Source organism: Centruroides sculpturatus, unplaced genomic scaffold (assembly GCF_000671375.1).
Source record: "Centruroides sculpturatus isolate CEXI.00-Female unplaced genomic scaffold, Cexi_2.0 scaffold913, whole genome shotgun sequence".
Classification (NCBI taxonomy): Eukaryota; Metazoa; Arthropoda; class Arachnida; order Scorpiones; family Buthidae; genus Centruroides; species Centruroides sculpturatus.
The window spans coordinates 326,001-345,432 of NW_019385227.1; the positions used below are offsets into that span (position 1 = coordinate 326,001).

General features: G+C 34.5%; 3 protein-coding genes across 3 annotated transcripts in view; 2 read left to right on the forward strand and 1 right to left on the reverse strand.

The window, feature by feature from the left end:
• Positions 1 to 2,970, forward strand: part of LOC111636425 (fumarate hydratase, mitochondrial-like) — a 6,774-nt gene extending 3,804 nt beyond the window's left edge. The window contains exons 5-9 of the mRNA XM_023381672.1: positions 1,725 to 1,836; positions 1,903 to 1,983; positions 2,112 to 2,315; positions 2,379 to 2,595; positions 2,666 to 2,970. Coding sequence (XP_023237440.1) covers positions 1,725 to 1,836; positions 1,903 to 1,983; positions 2,112 to 2,315; positions 2,379 to 2,595; positions 2,666 to 2,870 — 819 coding nt within the window. The 3' untranslated portion in view covers positions 2,871 to 2,970. The remainder of the gene's footprint in view (positions 1 to 1,724; positions 1,837 to 1,902; positions 1,984 to 2,111; positions 2,316 to 2,378; positions 2,596 to 2,665) is intronic.
• An 8,755-nt stretch (positions 2,971 to 11,725) lies between these two features.
• LOC111636426 lies at positions 11,726 to 14,538 on the forward strand. The gene is made up of 4 exons (XM_023381674.1): positions 11,726 to 11,759; positions 12,999 to 13,154; positions 13,676 to 13,818; positions 13,914 to 14,538. The coding sequence occupies exons 1-4, from the start codon at positions 11,741 to 11,743 to the stop codon at positions 13,989 to 13,991; spliced, it is 396 nt and encodes a 131-aa protein (XP_023237442.1). The 5' UTR covers positions 11,726 to 11,740; the 3' UTR covers positions 13,992 to 14,538.
• LOC111636427 (NEDD8-activating enzyme E1 regulatory subunit-like) lies at positions 14,015 to 16,966 on the reverse strand. Its single transcript, XM_023381675.1, has 7 exons — positions 16,924 to 16,966; positions 16,775 to 16,847; positions 16,619 to 16,694; positions 16,511 to 16,550; positions 15,952 to 16,038; positions 15,729 to 15,865; positions 14,015 to 14,029 (listed from the first exon to the last, which is right to left on the reverse strand). The coding sequence occupies exons 1-7, from the start codon at positions 16,964 to 16,966 to the stop codon at positions 14,015 to 14,017; spliced, it is 471 nt and encodes a 156-aa protein (XP_023237443.1).
• Positions 16,967 to 19,432: the final 2,466 nt, after the last annotated feature.

Sequence of the window (19,432 nt, forward strand, 5' to 3'; positions counted from 1 at the left end):
CGTTGAATTTTCATCGATGTTTAGCCTAACAAATTCTTTTAAAAAATAATAATCGTCGCTATTGTATCGTTAAAAATTATTTTTAAATTGTTTTATTGCTCACGAAACAAACAACCACTCATAATTAGAAAATTAAGTCGCGTTTAAATACTGCCCTCCCTTCAATGGTCGAGCCGTTGATGCCAGCTAAAACATGCAAAAATTTAACAAAAATAATATTAAAGTAGCCAAGACATAGCCAAATATTGTAATGCCACATCACTAGCGGACATTTGAAATTTGCCAACTAGAATGGTCGGTTAACCGATGTGATGGTTAATTGGGGGTTGTAAAAATTTATTAAATAGTTTTAACTGTAGTTAAAACTATTTAATAAATCTTCAAGTTAATTATTAATTCATCCAGTATTGTTTGCCTGATAACAACTTTAACAACAGTTAGCACAATGTCAGCACTTATTCTATTTTCTCACAAACAAGTCTAAAAAACTTAATGATTAACATTTAAAGAGCTGATTGATAATAACTGATAATAAGCAATTAACACTCGCATATTGCGGCAGTTAGCATGAAAAGAGAAGTTTGAAAGGTCTATTTGTCCAAAGATAGCGGACGCTTATGTCAGTTTGATGCCTTCTCTTCAATTTTACGAAAAATTCTAAACAGTGCACATTTTTATGTAAATTTGGCATTATCCATTATCATCTCAGTTATTACTTCTTATGATCAGAATTTCATTAATGTTGAGTATGTGTGTGTTTTGAGACCTAATTTAGAACATTACCCATGATTATAAGCAGAATGTACATATTTACATCTATCTCTTTCCATTCTGTATGCATTAAGATTATTGTATGGTCTTAATGCATACAGAACCCCACAATGGGATGGTCAGATATATCCAGATTAATTCACCCAGGATCTAAATAGGAACTTGAATCATGATTCAAGAGTAATAGCTTTTACTTTTTCCAATGCAGCGAAGCATCAAAAATCTGGACTAATTGAGATCCGACCCCATCCGGATTTTCAAATGCTGAGTTAATTAACTCAGCATTTTAAGTAAAACTTGAATTTGAAGTGTTTTAAGTTCAGGTTAGTAATTCATAAGGAATTAAAAATACTTACAAAGATTCAAAATATAATTTACAGAATCACTACGATTAGTGTATTTTTGTTTAAATATAATTTCAGAATTAATGTTAGAACATCAACAATGTAAAGATGAAAGAATGACAATAACAAAGTTACCATTGAAAGGATTAATGTTTTTCAATGGCCCAATCAAATTCTTGACACTTTACTGTACTTATTATTACTACTAATAGAAGAAATTTAGTTTTTAATATTAGAGAGGTTGCGGCCGAAGTTTTCATCGCGAAAACATGTACGTCGGACGTTCAGCGCCGCCTTCCTGTAAGTCTAGAAGTTTGACAATGGCATTTGGAACGTCGAGCATGATTCCACTAACGTTCCAAACGCCATTGTCAAACTTCTAGACTTACAGGAAGGCGGTGCTGAACGTCCGACGTACACGTTTTTGCGATGAAAACTTCGGCCGCAACCTCTCTATTAAACAATGTGATGCATTTAAAATAGTCGGCTATTGGGCAAATAAGTGTTAACAACATTTACGATAGTAATGCTTAAAATGTAATGTTCTGCATGGATCAGACTGCACGTATCCTTTTAAATAAATTATTTTCATGATATATTTCTTTGCAGGATGCTGTACCATTAACATTAGGTCAAGAATTTAGTGCCTATGCTACTCAGATTGAGTTTGGAATCGAAAGGGTCAAAGCATGCATGCCCAGAGTTTATTTTCTAGCAGCAGGTATATTTTTGTGACAATTAATTTATTAAGTGGACTTCTAAATAGTAAACATGTTAAACTTTTCAGGAGGCACGGCAGTGGGAACCGGTCTCAATACACGTATTGGTTTTGCAGAGAAAGTAGCTGCCAAAGTATCAGAAATTACAGGTAATCCATTTATTTATATTTGGTGTTATTTTTCTGGATGCAGCAAGATTTGTTATACAGTATAATATCTACATTTGACAAATCTTTGATGCAATTATCAAAATTATTCATACTTTAAATGGTTGCAGGATTACCATTTGTGACGGCACCTAACAAATTCGAAGCACTAGCTGCACACGATGCAATGGTAGAGCTTTCAGGAGCATTAAATGTGATTGCGTGTAGTTTAATGAAAATAGCAAATGACATTCGTTTCTTGGCATCCGGTCCACGCTGCGGTCTAGGGGAATTGTCCTTGCCAGAAAATGAACCGGGTAGCAGCATAATGCCAGGTATTTAAAAAGTTAAAATGAAATTTTAATGTAGTATGAGAAACTAAAGTCGGATAATTACAGGTAAAGTAAATCCTACACAGTGTGAAGCAATTACAATGGTGGCTGCACAAGTTATTGGAAATCACGTGGCACTGAGTGTCGGCGGAAGTAACGGCCATTTTGAGTTAAACGTTTTCAAGCCGATGATGGTCGCAAACGTCTTGCGATCCATACGTCTAATTGCAGATAGTTCGATTTCTTTTACAGTTAACTGCGTGAAAGGAATTCAACCAAACCGGTACGTCTGCGATCAGTTTCTTTTTTGTTATAGTCTTTAGAAACATTAATGTAATAAAATTCATTTTCAGAGAGAATATTGAAAAGTCATTGAATGAATCTTTGATGTTGGTAACTGCGCTCAATCCTCACATAGGATATGACAAAGCCGCTCAAATTGCCAAAAAGGCTCACAGAGAAGGAACAACTCTGAAAGAATCTGCATTGTCATCAGGTTTAACGGCCGAACAGTTTGACAAATGGGTCAGACCAGAAGACATGTTGGGCCCTAAATAAACTATTTATAACATGATTAATACGCAGTAGTTTTTCAATGAAGGATTTAATAAACATTTTTATAAATTGCTTTATTTGATTAAACTAAAATTTATCTGGATTAATTTTCATTTCTTCGCATAATCTCGAATATAAATCATTCATAAAATTATTATCGCAAACGGAAAGATTGTGACTGACAAACACTTGTTTTCCAGTCTTTTGAGAGAGTTTGCTTGCCCAACTCGTAGATACATAATCTGCCTGATTACCCATAATTAACGTCGAAAGCGGAAATTTCGCAAACTTCGATTTCATGGCCACTGCCAAATTTTTGAAACATCCGTTGTCTCCAATCCATAAGTAGAAACTGTCTTTCATACTGATAACTTGAAAAAATACAGGAACTCTTGCAATTACATCCGAGAACTGGTGATGATTGATGAAACATTCTTCCATATTTACAATAATCTGAAAAAAAGGTAATTTTAAATAAACTATACATTGATTAGGAACACATGCAACATTATGTAAGATACATTTCCAAAAAGTACGGAAAGGTATTTTTAAATAAGATCTCATATTTGAATAACATGTTTTTAGACTCTTTCAACCATTAGGCGTTTTGCGTTGCGTTAAACGCGCATTAGCTTGGCGTTCAATGACCGTTTAGTGGAGCGTGAGCACTGACTCAGTTTGGAAATGGACGTGAAAGTAATTGCTTGTGTGTGCCTCCTTCATCGTCACTATAAAAGACAATGGCAGAGGCAAAGAGAATTTTGGGTGCACCCAATATTACGAGATAGACTGACGCATGGAATGTTTCTGACATTGTATCCAAAACTAAGATAATATGAACCCAAATTTTTTAATTCTTTTAGAATATCTATAAAATCATTTGACGATGGCTGGTCTCTTTTAGATTTCATCACTAAATAGATCAATATCGAAATGATCGTTCTCCAATTCGGCCAACATACGTCCACTCTACCCGAAAGCGCACGATCGAATGTACAACAACATGGCAGCACATATATCTCAAAACGTGCGGCTGACACCCGTAAAACGTGCATTTTAACAAAAATCTATCAACGCGCGCTTGGCCAAAAGTGCGCGTTTGAGTATGTATGCCTATGCCTATGCAGAACTCTTGATTCTTTAAAACGCACTTTACCAAAACGCCTAATGTGTACACAGCCTTAATGTCAATACCTAATATTCTGGAAAACCGAAAAAATTTAAATAAAAAACAAATATAAGTGATTAAGGTAAAAAAAAAAAACAGATTTGTCTGATGAAAATATCTGCAATATTCAAAAGTTAAAGAGGAGACGGCGGCTTAATTAATTTAACTGCCTACCTCTATTCCAAATTCTTTTGTTTCTTAACGATTAATTAGCCATGTTATATCCCAATAAAAATCCAGTCGTGTTTGAGCGTTCCTTTTTAACATTTAAAATGCCAGATGAAAGGTCTAAAATTTGATTCCAAATTTGGGACGCATCATAGAATTGAGGAAATGTGTTATAAATATAAAAAAAAAAAAAATACCCAAAGATTTTTGAGTAATTCTTAATCATAAAAATCATTTTATAATGAATGAATGAATAAATCATTGGCATCATTTTAATTACAATTAAATTATTTTGGCACAAAATTTAAATATGATAAGTTAAATAACTTTAGATTATTTTCCTAATCGAGATCTCAGAAAGCAACAGACCGCTAGCAATAGACATTGCGCGCACACAATTATGACGTCTCAAAATATTTTCGGGAGGAGGACAAGAACGGAATTTCGAAGACAGCTTATGCGGAGAAGAGAGAGAATCAAGTGAATGTTTAACACGTGATTTTTTCAATTTCAGTAGTTTTGTGTGTTAAAATAAATCTGTTCAAATTCAGTGGAAACTGGAGTTTGAATTAGTTGGAATCTTGTCTACGGCTTAGTAATAGTGCTGCTGGTTTATCATTACATTACTTATTGGATTTTGAATTCATACAAAATCAATATGAAGGCATTCTATAACAGTGATTTTCAGTTACATGAGGACCTAAGCAAGTGAGGACTTTGGGCTGTTTTATATAAAATTTATAAAATTCAAAATCCTTGTCATGTGACACTTAATATCATGTAAGGTTTAGTTAGTACTGAATCAAAAATGGTTACTGAAGAGCATATACTTGTGTCTGATATCCTAGAGCACAGCTCCTCAAACTATCAAGATCTATAGAGCTAAGCTCACGTTCGCATAAGAACCACTACAAAATGGATACAAACTGCCAGTTTGTCATCTTTTGACAAGAATTCGACATCTGTTGGGAGTCGAGAACATCTCTACTTTTTCCAAACTTTGGTTCATCGGACTGGTTAATTTCTCACAACTAATGTTCGAAAGCCATTTAACCAATCATGACCTATCTTAGCTTGCGTCAACGTAGTACGATGCTGACAATATTTTGTTTTAGTTTGTCTCGTTCATTCGTAGTGGTTCGTATGATGACGTAAACCCAGCTTACGCTCCCTTTAAAATAAAATAAAAATATAAGAAAACATCTATATTATTCATATACTTTGTGTCAAACATGCACTGTGAAGGAAGTGGTTTGTATACATACTAATCATATCACAAATAAGTAATGTTCCATAATAAAATTGATCATGTGGATAGTGAAAGGAATAGAAGTTACTCCACTCATGTATATGTATATAAATAAGTGGCCTAAAAGTAACTTCTACTGTCAGTCAGAAATGTCTACATATACACGAGTGCTTAGTGTCAAATCGTGAGTAATGACACAAATGTGTTGGGAATGTCACACGATACGGTATTGACTCGTTCTGAATGGGTTGGTACCACCTGACACTCCTGACATGTTCGTGTTGCTACCGACACAACTCGAGACTAGGCACTTTGTTGATTTGCATAAATATGAATCTTCTAAATAAGTACATAATATAATTATTATTTCATTATTATCATTATTAAATTTCAAGAAATATGCATACATTATAAAATTGAATGATTGTTTATGCAAACTATGTACACTAAATTCTGCACTTAATTGTAAATGTAAGCATCAATTGCATTATTAAGTTCAACATATACCTGTTTTAAAATCTTATTGGTAATTTAAACAATACGGCATCGAGGAGTGAAATAAGTCTAGATATTCAAAATTTGATTATAAAGCTTCAAAACAAAGGAAAATCTCAAGTATTCGGACGGCAATTTGGAACGACGAATCTTCGGAAAATTCATTTTCTAAATTTCAACTGGTCAGGCAAGAATACCGAGCAATAGACATTAAAAAAGAACCCCGAGATTGTCCAAATTTACCAAGCTACAGGTATTTATTTGCTTGAAAGCATATGAGATTTTCTGGCTATCTTGATATTGCCAAGGAGAAACCACTTACCCCATATATTTTCTACAAATCAACTTAAGAGACTGCAAGAAAGTATATTAAAAAAGGTTTAAACTTCTGGAATTTCACTGATGAAAGCCAGTTTAATATATTCAGTTGCAGTGGTCATGGCAAAATTTGAAGGAAAAAAAAGGTAATCTTGTACCTATAATAAAGCATGGAGGAAATCATGTAATGGTTTGGGAGTTGATGTCAGCTTCCAGATTAGGTTTTCATTAAAGGTAATATTGATCGAATACAACGTACAAATATACTGCAAGCTAATCTGCAATTATCTGTGGACAGCTTACAACTTGGGAACGACTGAACTTTTCGACAGAATAACAATATCATGCATGTGGCTTCGATTGTAAAAATGGGTCTTTTATAGCATTGAATAACCTGAAGTTATCTCTTATTTTATTTCACCTGCTAGATGTAAGGATGCTGATATCCTAGCTCTATAGATCTCGATAGTTTGAGGAGCTGTGCTCTAACAAAATTACACCAGAAATTACTGAAAATCTTATTTCTTCAATGTCTAAAAGACTGCAAGCTGTTACAAAATACTAACATACATTAAACATATTATTCAAAATTGTTTTTTGTTTCCTTCATGACATGCAGTAAGACTTGCGACATAACATTAAGCCAAAATAAACATTTTGCCGTTGTATTATTTAACTGTTTGGTAATATTTTGGACAGACTTTAGGTATCCGGACACGGCAGTTACAACCGGTAATGTCTCCAATGCACGTAATGGAAAAAGATGGACGGCAAGCGTAGAAAACGGTGCTAAACTTTGTTGTTTAATGTTGCTCAGAAAAAACATTTTTTTCAGAAAACCTGGCAGTTTTAACTTTCAGAGACAACGTTACAATTCTTTACAGCAGAAATTTCTACCAGTTGTAACCGACTTGTCTGGGTACTAAAATCTATCCAATCTTTCTTAATGAATTTGCAGGTCTTCCAAAATGAATGCTGCAAGTTTAATTACTCATAATTATATTAATTATTATCCAAGAAGCATAGTTCACGTACGACCTACACAAATTGATAGAATAACCATCTGAGTCTTATCTTCTCGTCTACTACCTCCAGAAAGTGCCATATGCTGTAAACAAAAATGGCAAATCTACAACAGAGAAAGCATTTTGTGTTCTGCAGTTTGCAAAGCCAGAATCGATCATCATTCTACAATTCCTGCAGATACACATGTAATCTGCAGGGGTTGTAGAATACAGATTATTCTACAGCTCCTATATAGAATATTTGCCATAGAATTGCAACTGCCATGAAAGGAGCGATGACAGATGTACCATAGCGAGCATAGGAAGAATCTGAGTATCGGTCGAATTTGTGCCGCCAGAAACAAGATGCACGCATCGAGAAATTATAATGAAATGCGAATTTGAAACTCAGACAGTTTTCCGGTGGTTTAATATATGTTACAACTGTCTTGGGATAATAATCAACACAATTACAATAATTTAAAATGGTAGCCACCTTTTTGGAAGACCGTATTTCTTTCCCTCCTCACCCACATTTTGGTAACTTGTCGTTTCTTTGACATTGCATTTTGGCATATTATATGTAGACTTTTGTGGTTGTCTGTACCTAATAAAGGCATAAATCATCATTAATATGATCTAGATAAACAGTTCATTTGTGGGAATTAATGGTAGAAGCTGTCTGTAGTCATTTGTTTACATATGAAAACAGTAACTTTGGTAGAATTTTACTTATGGAGCCCTTAAGGAAACCAGCATCGTTACTGACTTCACTGGCATTCAAATAGAAATATGTCAATGGTGGGTAAAATTTGTTTTAATTTATTTTCTTTCATAAAGGATTGGACAAATAGAGTTCGGCCAATTCTTTCACAACCCGAACTTTCTTCTTAGGAATTTTTTTCCATTCTCTTAATGCTCTCTTCGACAAGCTTCATATTACAATTTTCAGATTTCTCAGGGGTTGTTTTCAGGGCAGAAAGTACAGTTTCTGGCTCTTTCCAGACTGGAATTCAACCCGCTCCCGGATACACTTTACACATATGCCAGATGAATAACTCAAAACAAATTTTTTGTTTTGAGTTTGGACTGGACTATTTATGGTTGCCTACAGATAAGCCATGCATTGGTCAGGTGTCTAAAATTTGGAGTGAGGTATGTTTTAATAATTTAAAAAAAAAAAAATTTTTTTTATTGATTTTATGATAGGTTTGGTTTATGCTCAGCCATAGCTAATTAAGGTTTTTTGTGTTGTTTTATGCTTGTTTAGTTGGCTGAGGAGGGGTGAACACCCGAAACGCAAATGTATAGCACGGTGTACTAACTAAATAAAGATGGAAAACTTGCCAAGTGTTGGTTAAGAGGTCACTTCATTGTGCCAGTATACAATATCAAAACAAATTCCTAGTTTTAATTTTCCCCATTGCAGAAGCTTCTTATACATAAAAGTGTATAAATACGAATCACACAAATCTTCCATAAAATGCACTGTCAAATTCTTTCAATTTTTTGCTTAGAAATGTCCGTTACTGGTTCCCAAAACTTTTGTCACGTTTTGCATGCCATGCAACATTTCCACCCATTCTAAATCATTGAATTGATTGTAGTCTTTATTTGTCCATGTAGACTACACTTCCCACATCTACAAACTCGCCAATAACCCAGTTCAGACCCATCGTCCACTTTACACGTGAAACATCTTTGTGGCAAACTCCACCGCCCTTTCTTGCTTTTCCTTTCGCCAACGACTATCTCGTCGATTCCGACCACCTTTTCCGTACCATCGTTTTTCATTGCAACCGAATTAAACAAGGAAACCATCATTGCGTGCCTTATGAAGTTCGCTAACTCCACAGCCATTTGGCAACTCGCACCCACCACCAAACACATCATATTCAACATAGTCTACACAGATTAGATACCAAAGGACAAAATGGTCCCACAAAAAACCTTGTCAAACTTTCCTTTAAACGTGCCTTCGAATGGCAAAGTGTTCAACTTGCATTTATGATAAAATTAACTTGTGTCGACCTTTTACACTTCTCGCAAACTGCATCCACATGTTGTATCCCAAACTGTGACGTAATAGGTGCAAACCATAGCGACATCTATGTTAACTATTCAAAGACACGTGTCGTCGTCTAGTTTCCGGAAGTGCCATCATAGGAATCTCCATAAGTAAAATTCTACCACCAATTCATCTCTGTCACTTATTAAATTTACATATAAAGTACCTTATTAATATTAAATAAAACTGCATTTACGATAAACACGCGTATAACAGCATTACATTACGCTATTTTGAATCTCACCTGCTTCTTGACTTGCGAAGCCTAGCGGCAGTAAAATTTATCGTCGTCAGTGTTGCCAGTAGAAAATTTTACAATTTGTCAGATATTACGGTGAAAAATTTCGCCATTTTAATATTAAATTTTATCGTAATTTATCGATAGAATAATTCTATTTAGTAAAGGAGCAAAACTTTAAACGGACGAATAAAATTTAATCCGTTTAATACTCGATAACGAGTAACGGAAAGGCCGGATGGCCGAGCCGCTAAGGTGTCAGCCTACCGCGCTGGAGTACCCGGGTTCGAATCCGGATGGGTCGAAAAACACGGGAATTTTCGGGATGTCGTCTTCTAGATATATCGGGCCGCCACCCCATAACGTTCCTTTTTCTTTACGGTAACTGCAAATAACGAATGTAGCCGTGCATTTCACAAATATTGGAAACTCTCGTGAAAACGACCCGTGTTCAAAATGTAGCCACCCCTTCCGGGAAAGTCACTTAAATAGGGGGCCAGTTTCCCATAGAAAGCCATAGCGGGAGGCATCGTCAATTCGCATTGTCGTATGCAAATAAACTCAAACAAAATGAGAGCGAAATAATTAAAACACTTGACGAAATATCGTGTGTTACTGCAATTTATAATGACGATTTCGGTTTCGTCATAAAAAATAACGAGGTAGACTCAAAACTAGAACAACGTGTGTTGTCACCACATCTGTATAGTGTCAAAATAACCCGGTTTGTTAACAGAACCATTCAACATTCCAATAATTTTACTCCCGCAACTTGATACCCGTTCGTTTAAACATTTAAAGTAATGGAGTTGAGGTATCCCGGTAGAAATAAACCACCCAAAACAGGTCGTGGTTTCGTGCCTGATCAACGTAGACTTTTTCGGGGGTTTTCTTCGAGTGGCAACACCTAAACAGGGAACAGTTTCCTACAAAAACTCCTCCCCGCGTGTTGCCTTGCCTTATTACGCCGGTCCGACCCTACCGATCCATGAATCTTAAGGAAAATAAGGCAAAAAAAACATTATATTTCTTATCAGAAAACTCAGGATTTGTTTTGTGAAACGCGAAACCTGATCAATTTGTATTAAAATTTACGCAAATTATTTGTAATTTGCATAATTTATCGCGTATAATCCGCACCGGCTTTCAAATTTATTTTTAATTTCACTTTTAATATAAAAAAGAAAATGCCTTGAAAGTAAGTGCTAACACCCCACTCGTTAACACGCCGCACACGTAGTGTGTGTGTGTGATGTGGTTTGTCCCATTTACATATTTAAAATTGTAAATAGGCTATCAAGTGAACTGAAACACTTTTATTGTTACAATACCAAGTGTTAAACCAACTGTTACGAGGAAAATATAACTTTTATCTGCCAGTGTTCGGTACGAGGAAGGTGTGAGAGTGCACCAAGAATTCTTCTGTTAAAATACGTTCGAACAGAAAAAAAAGTGGAACAGTCAGATTCTAATTTCTAAATTCCGGTGAGTAATTACACTTAAACGACACTTATACAACATTAATGTTACGTTCGTCTTTCCTCATTTACTCGTCAGTTTCCGAGCGGATAAAACCTCTTAACACAGGTCGTGGGTTAGAGCCCGACCAACGAGATGGCCACGTGGAGTTTTCCGGGTCTTCTTCACGTGCCAACACATTTTGAAAGTCCTCCCGGGTAGGTTATAGTTTCGTGAGACCAGGAAAATTTGAATTAGGGGGGCACCACGTAGTACAGTATTGACTTCGGGCATTTTTCTTTTCTTTTTTTTCTTTATAAAAGATTGGTTTGGGGCCCGTAGGATAAGGGGCCACTGGGCATCCCTCCTTGGCACATCTCTGTAGTGTCGCGTTGCTTTATTGCACCAACTCTATTCGTCATTTAAGATTAACAATACGTGACTAGCGTACAATATGACAGTATATCGAGGTTTTGCACGAAGTACACTTTTCTGAGAAGTGTTTACTGATAATTTACCAGGAAAATTCTTTGGTAAAGTTTCATTTTTACAATTATTAATCCTCAAAATTCACAAAAAAAGGGCAACTTCCTTGTGCAGAAATCTTAAATTTCTTTAACTAGATCCTTTTTTCTGCCCAAGGATGTCGATAGGGATTTTAAGGACTTTATAATGTCCTTAGAATCGTTCTCGGAATTCTTAGAATAATGGCTCGAGGGTATTTGGGTAGGTAATTGATATGTCAAGGTAATATCAAATTACGCGTACTCGTGGTTTTATTTAAATATATTTACTCGTACATTATAAAGTATAACATGTTATACGTGATGAAAATGTAATTATAAATATATATTTAAATTTTTATTTGGGTGTGGAGTAGACCCTCATTTTTAAATTTATTACGAAATGTTTATGTCATAAAAAAAAACGGGATTACGGTGGCAAAGTATGGATCTGATAGATGATAGGTGATGATGATAATAATTACGATGATTATGATGAGGAGGAGGTGAAGGAGGAGTGGAATAAGAGAAAATGGAGAACAAAAGAAGAATAGGAAGAGGGGAAAGAAGAAAAAAAAACACGAAGAGAAAAATGAGAGAAGAGGAGGGAAAAGAGAGAAAAAGAAGAGAAGAGGAAGAAAAGGAGTAAGAGGAAATGAAGAGGAAAAGGAGGAGAAGAGGAAGAGGCTGAAGAGAAAATGAAGAGGAAGGAGAGAAGAAGAGAAGGGGAAGAAAAAGAAGAGGAAATGAAGAGGAGGAGATGGAGAGGCGAAGGGAAAGGAGAGAGGAGGAGAAGAAGATATGGAAAGGAGAAAAAAGGAGAGGAGAGGAAGGCAACGAGGAAGAGATGAAACAAAGGATGAGGAAAGAGAGTACAGGGTACATAATGGATGATGATAAAGAGAAGATTTGCTACAATAGCAATACTATCAACGAACAACATTATAGAATTTATTACCTACTAAATAAACTATCTGAATAATTTTAACAAACACAAAACATTCATTAATCATATATCTACTATTGCTCGAATTGACATTTTAATTAATACGATAAATTTTCCTCTCGTTATCGTACGAAAAACAATTAGCATTTACTAGAATTTCATGTTTATCTCCCTTTCAAAATAAACAAAAAAAAAGTAAAAAAAAAAATTCATATTAATGGCTGCATTTGACAGCACAAATATTGTCTTAAGTCGTAAAATACAGCCAAACCTCCCAACCACAGACACCGACGAGAAGGTAAAAACTGGCCGCGATTTGAAGGTTAATTTATTAAAAGTTCCGCTGTTGGGAGGTCCGACTTAATTTCCTAATTAAATTATTGATACATTTCCCCAGAGCGCGTTACGTGACATCACTTTCCGTTTCCTTCTTCCTTCCTAATTTCTATTTTGGAACGAAATTTAAAGTATACTTCGGGATATTTCTCAATTTCTGAAGTAAATTTCGCGTTCCAGATACGCACGAGAGGGTCGACAACGTGCAATTGTCACGTGGCCAGCCGTTTCCTGGAAGAGATCGTTTAAAAGAACGTCGTGACCATCGCATTTATCCCACAGAGATGACTTTCACTAGTTTTGCTTTGCTTTCACTCCTCCTTGCCATAGCTTCAGGTAAGTTTCTCTCTTGAATTCATTACCCGTGTTTATTTAACGGGCGTTAATCCCAATCGGTAGATCGCGATCGATTTCTCTAAGGTAGTGTTTTCTACTAACTTATAAGTATAAGAAAAACTAGGTCTGATTTACAGATAAATTAAATAACCTACAGCTTGGGGCCCTTCTAAATTACTATATATTACAGGAAAAATTCCCTTAGTTTTGAAGAAGGGGTGTTGAGGTTACTGATTATAACCTTTCTCTTCTCATCAACTTAGACTCTAATTAGCTTTAGAGTTCAAAGGTTTTTTACAAGTGCCCTTAAAGATGTCTTCTTGTTTATGTTCAGGATAAAGGATCCTGACATGGAAGAGTAAGGAAAATTCGGCATCAAGACATCATTTTGTTAGGAGATGTCAATTCTAATCTCTAAGTTATCAAAAATTTGATTAAATTAGCAATAAAAGGAAGCCAAAAATCAGTTAACAAAGCCATTGTATTTCCTACTCCTAATTTTATTATTATTTTTATTCCAGGAGGAATTTTGGAACCCGACGAAAACTGCAACAGATACGGAGGTATCTGTGCCACTCGAGATTCGTGCCCCGAAGTGAGAGAAGAAAATGGGAAGAATTTATGCCCAAACATGAGAAAGTCGGAGGAGTCTGTTGCGCCCAAAGTGAATATTTCGTTAATCTCTGTTTTTATAATTATACAGTAAATTTACCTGATGGAAAATTGATTTAACTCGACACTTTTTGCACTATCTTACAGTTCCCACTGACGTTACCGACTGTGCGACTCATGGTGGCGCGTGCTTTGACGATTCAGAGAGATGTCACGCCATTTTGACCCGCGCTGTATGCCCGAAAGGGTTAAAATGCTGCCTTCTGGAATAAAAATAAATTTATATTCTTTTTCTATTTATAATAAATTTAAATTTATATTGAAAATGTAACTTGTTTGGTTACTCACTTGGATTTCTTGTCCATTATAGCACTTGAAATTCATTCAATTTTGAAATTATCCATGAATTTCCTTTTAAAAAAAATACATTTTGAGTCTGTATTTTTGTATCCTGATATCATATTTTTATGAAAAATATGATTAAAATGACAATGTTTTTAGAGCAAAATCACAATTTTTGGGTTCACAGATGCCACATTGCAAGTAATTGCTTTCGATAATAGTGGACTGGTATAATTACTGGGACCAGAGTTAAATCGTTACAGGTCTAAGCTATATGAGGCCCTTTTCTATTAAATAATAGTAAATTTAAAAGCAAAAATTAATTTCTACCCCACAAATCCAGCAAGAATTGCAAAAAAAAAAAAAAAATCACATTTAAACCATTGCTGGAGAAATTTCTGTGGGCAATAATGGGATCTTTTAGTCCTGGTGTCCACAAGATGAGAATTCCAAGTTTATTTTTATAAGATTCAGCTGAACCCTTGATCGGCGGGTTCGAGTTTGGCTTGTGCACTTGCACTTTGTGGGTCACATACANCCTAATCGCTTAATTATTTAACTACTTCTTAAGTAGAAATAAGTCGAAACCAGTTACTTTGTACTCGAATATTTGTAGTCTTGGGAAAAAAGTGGAAAGACAAATTTTTATGACAAACAGATATATAAATTGTAAATGTAAGGAAAATAAATTCTAGAACTTTTTCTGTACCTCATGCATCTCTCTCATTCATTAAATTTAGTTGTAAATGACGCTGTCAAAGTAACAGTTAATTTTTTAACATTATACAAGAATTGTACACGTTTTTTTCTACATCCCCTTAGAGATGGGATATATGAAATCGTAATATCACTGGTTTAACATTGAAATCCCTGAGTAATATAAAATTGGAGAGTGGAATAAAAATATCAAATATTTTAATGGATTTTTTTAAACTCCTGTCAATTATACAGAACTATCATAAAAACATACCAGTAAATTCTTATCGGTTGGGTTAAGTTATAAATCTACTCGTGATTCACGTAATCGGGCGAGGGCGGCCAAATATCTAGCAAGCAGGCGGCTAACAGCCCAGAACCGGTCCTGGATAAAATTGGATGCGGTATACGTGTAGCATCCACCCACGGTCCTAGGCTTCCACCAGCTAAACCAGGTGAGGTTGGTGCTCTGTAAAGTGCATGCGCAAATCTGGCTTTTTGGATGCTGACAATACAGCGCTTCCACTCTGCCACTAATATTCGAATATACAATAGCAATCTTATCTTTTTTTTCACATGTAGTATAGAAATTTGTAATAAGATACATAATGCAGTTATGATAAAATATTGTGTGATTATTTTCATATAATTAAAATTAATATGTATTTCTTTTTTAGAAAATACAAGGGAAGCAACGCATCCACTGCTTCCAATGATGGCACGCAACTGGTGTACATAAATATACAGTATAACCTCCAAACAACAGATATCATTGAGACTAAGAAGTCTGTCTGCTATTTAGCAGTAAATAAAATAGATGTTCTATTTCAAGTGTCTGGGGATTGTTAAAATGTCTGTTAAGTAGATATATCAGTTATTTGAGAGTGTCCGTACATTGTATATATATTAATTAATAAATCTTACTTTTAATTTTACAATATCAGGTTCTACTTGATCTGTGAAGTAACCAGGATAACGATTGTATTCACCATAAAATCTATCAACTGCTCTAAGTAAAACATAAAATACCATTTCACTATCTGGATTATCTAAATGTTGCGCTGCAATTTAAAAATAATTTTTTGAATAATTTGGCAATTTCAGATTCTATTTTCTTTAAAATTATTTTAAAGAAAAATTTCCTTACTGATTTCGTGAACTTTAGCTGTTTTCGCATTATATTCTTCAGTTAAGGGATGTCCACGAACTACTCTCAAATATGTACAGTTTTTACCTTAAAATGAATAATAATCAGTTAATATAATAATATATACTTTAAATAAATATATACAGAGCCTTCTGAAAACAATGCTACCATTTTAAATTATTGTAATTACATTAATTATTATCAGAGACTGTTGTAACATGCATCAAAACATTGGAAAACCGTCAAAGTTTCATATTTGTCCATTATAATTTCTAAATGTGTGCACCTTGTGCCACACTGCACTGAAGTTCTTTCTATTCTGCCAGCACTTCTCCCATTCAACCACAATTCTACAGTTTTTGCATGTTACTTGTGTTGCATGGTGATGAGTAATTCAGATAAAAGGAAATTTGAATGCAGATGAGAGACAAAACTCAGACAATTACTCTATCGATTGGGATGTGTTGCATACTTCAGATAACAATTAACATAATTATGGTAATTTAAAATGGTAGCATTCATTTTGGAAGATCCCGTACGAATGCAAAACTATACTTACACAACAATCGTATATCTGATTCAGAAATTAGATCTTGAGGCTATAATAAAAATATTTGAAACAATTTAATAGCATAATTATTTATAAATTATATACATTTATTTTTACCTTCCCAAGCGAATTCAACAGTTCTTGTACTTTCTCCGCTACACACTTTACATCGCAATTAGCTTGGCTTTTATAACTAATGACATATAAATGTCATAGAGATAAGTAAAACAGGAATAAAAACATTCATATTTATAAATTTGTATTTTGTCTTACACATTTTGCAACTCAATGTAACGTTTAGAATCGGCCGTCATATCGGGAATCGTTCCCTGGAGGGGTAGTAAACCTGTATTATAAATTAATTAATTATTTTAATTTCACAGATTAAATATTGTTATAACTATTTTTATCAAATCTCTTACCTTTCCCTTCTTTCTCGACAAATTCTTTAATAGCTCGAACCATAATCCAAAATGGTTTACTCTGAAATTAACAAAAAGTGACATTGAAAACCAAAGGTAATTTTTGTGCTATCTTTTATTTTTCTATATTTTTTATTATTAATCCATGATATTATAGTATTAGTGCATTCTGGNATAGCAATACTATCAACGAACAACATTATAGAATTTATTACCTACTAAATAAACTATCTGAATAATTTTAACAAACACAAAACATTCATTAATCATATATCTACTATTGCTCGAATTGACATTTTAATTAATACGATAAATTTTCCTCTCGTTATCGTACGAAAAACAATTAGCATTTACTAGAATTTCCTGTTTATCTCCCTTTCAAAATAAACAAAAAAAAAGTAAAAAAAAAAATTCATATTAATGGCTGCATTTGACAGCACAAATATTGTCTTAAGTCGTAAAATACAGCCAAACCTCCCAACCACAGACACCGACGAGAAGGTAAAAACTGGCCGCGATTTGAAGGTTAATTTATTAAAAGTTCCGCTGTTGGGAGGTCCGACTTAATTTCCTAATTAAATTATTGATACATTTCCCCAGAGCGCGTTACGTGACATCACTTTCCGTTTCCTTCTTCCTTCCTAATTTCTATTTTGGAACGAAATTTAAAGTATACTTCGGGATATTTCTCAATTTCTGAAGTAAATTTCGCGTTCCAGATACGCACGAGAGGGTCGACAACGTGCAATTGTCACGTGGCCAGCCGTTTCCTGGAAGAGATCGTTTAAAAGAACGTCGTGACCATCGCATTTATCCCACAGAGATGACTTTCACTAGTTTTGCTTTGCTTTCACTCCTCCTTGCCATAGCTTCAGGTAAGTTTCTCTCTTGAATTCATTACCCGTGTTTATTTAACGGGCGTTAATCCCAATCGGTAGATCGCGATCGATTTCTCTAAGGTAGTGTTTTCTACTAACTTATAAGTATAAGAAAAACTAGGTCTGATTTACAGATAAATTAAATAACCTACAGCTTGGGGCCCTTCTAAATTACTATATATTACAGGAAAAATTCCCTTAGTTTTGAAGAAGGGGTGTTGAGGTTACTGATTATAACCTTTCTCTTCTCATCAACTTAGACTCTAATTAGCTTTAGAGTTCAAAGGTTTTTTACAAGTGCCCTTAAAGATGTCTTCTTGTTTATGTTCAGGATAAAGGATCCTGACATGGAAGAGTAAGGAAAATTCGGCATCAAGACATCATTTTGTTAGGAGATGTCAATTCTAATCTCTAAGTTATCAAAAATTTGATTAAATTAGCAATAAAAGGAAGCCAAAAATCAGTTAACAAAGCCATTGTATTTCCTACTCCTAATTTTATTATTATTTTTATTCCAGGAGGAATTTTGGAACCCGACGAAAACTGCAACAGATACGGAGGTATCTGTGCCACTCGAGATTCGTGCCCCGAAGTGAGAGAAGAAAATGGGAAGAATTTATGCCCAAACATGAGAAAGTCGGAGGAGTCTGTTGCGCCCAAAGTGAATATTTCGTTAATCTCTGTTTTTATAATTATACAGTAAATTTACCTGATGGAAAATTGATTTAACTCGACACTTTTTGCACTATCTTACAGTTCCCACTGACGTTACCGACTGTGCGACTCATGGTGGCGCGTGCTTTGACGATTCAGAGAGATGTCACGCCATTTTGACCCGCGCTGTATGCCCGAAAGGGTTAAAATGCTGCCTTCTGGAATAAAAATAAATTTATATTCTTTTTCTATTTATAATAAATTTAAATTTATATTGAAAATGTAACTTGTTTGGTTACTCACTTGGATTTCTTGTCCATTATAGCACTTGAAATTCATTCAATTTTGAAATTATCCATGAATTTCCTTTTAAAAAAAATACATTTTGAGTCTGTATTTTTGTATCCTGATATCATATTTTTATGAAAAATATGATTAAAATGACAATGTTTTTAGAGCAAAATCACAATTTTTGGGTTCACAGATGCCACATTGCAAGTAATTGCTTTCGATAATAGTGGACTGGTATAATTACTGGGACCAGAGTTAAATCGTTACAGGTCTAAGCTATATGAGGCCCTTTTCTATTAAATAATAGTAAATTTAAAAGCAAAAATTAATTTCTACCCCACAAATCCAGCAAGAATTGCAAAAAAAAAAAAAAAATCACATTTAAACCATTGCTGGAGAAATTTCTGTGGGCAATAATGGGATCTTTTAGTCCTGGTGTCCACAAGATGAGAATTCCAAGTTTATTTTTATAAGATTCAGCTGAACCCTTGATCGGCGGGTTCGAGTTTGGCTTGTGCACTTGCACTTTGTGGGTCACATACATGCATAAGGCATCATGTTATGGGAACCGATATTTTCTTGTGGAGGAATCATACCAAATGTCGCTTTATGCGAGGGATTCACAGTGTATATAAGAACAGAACTGTCTCGTTTGTATGTAAAAGTACAAAAGACTCATGCTTATA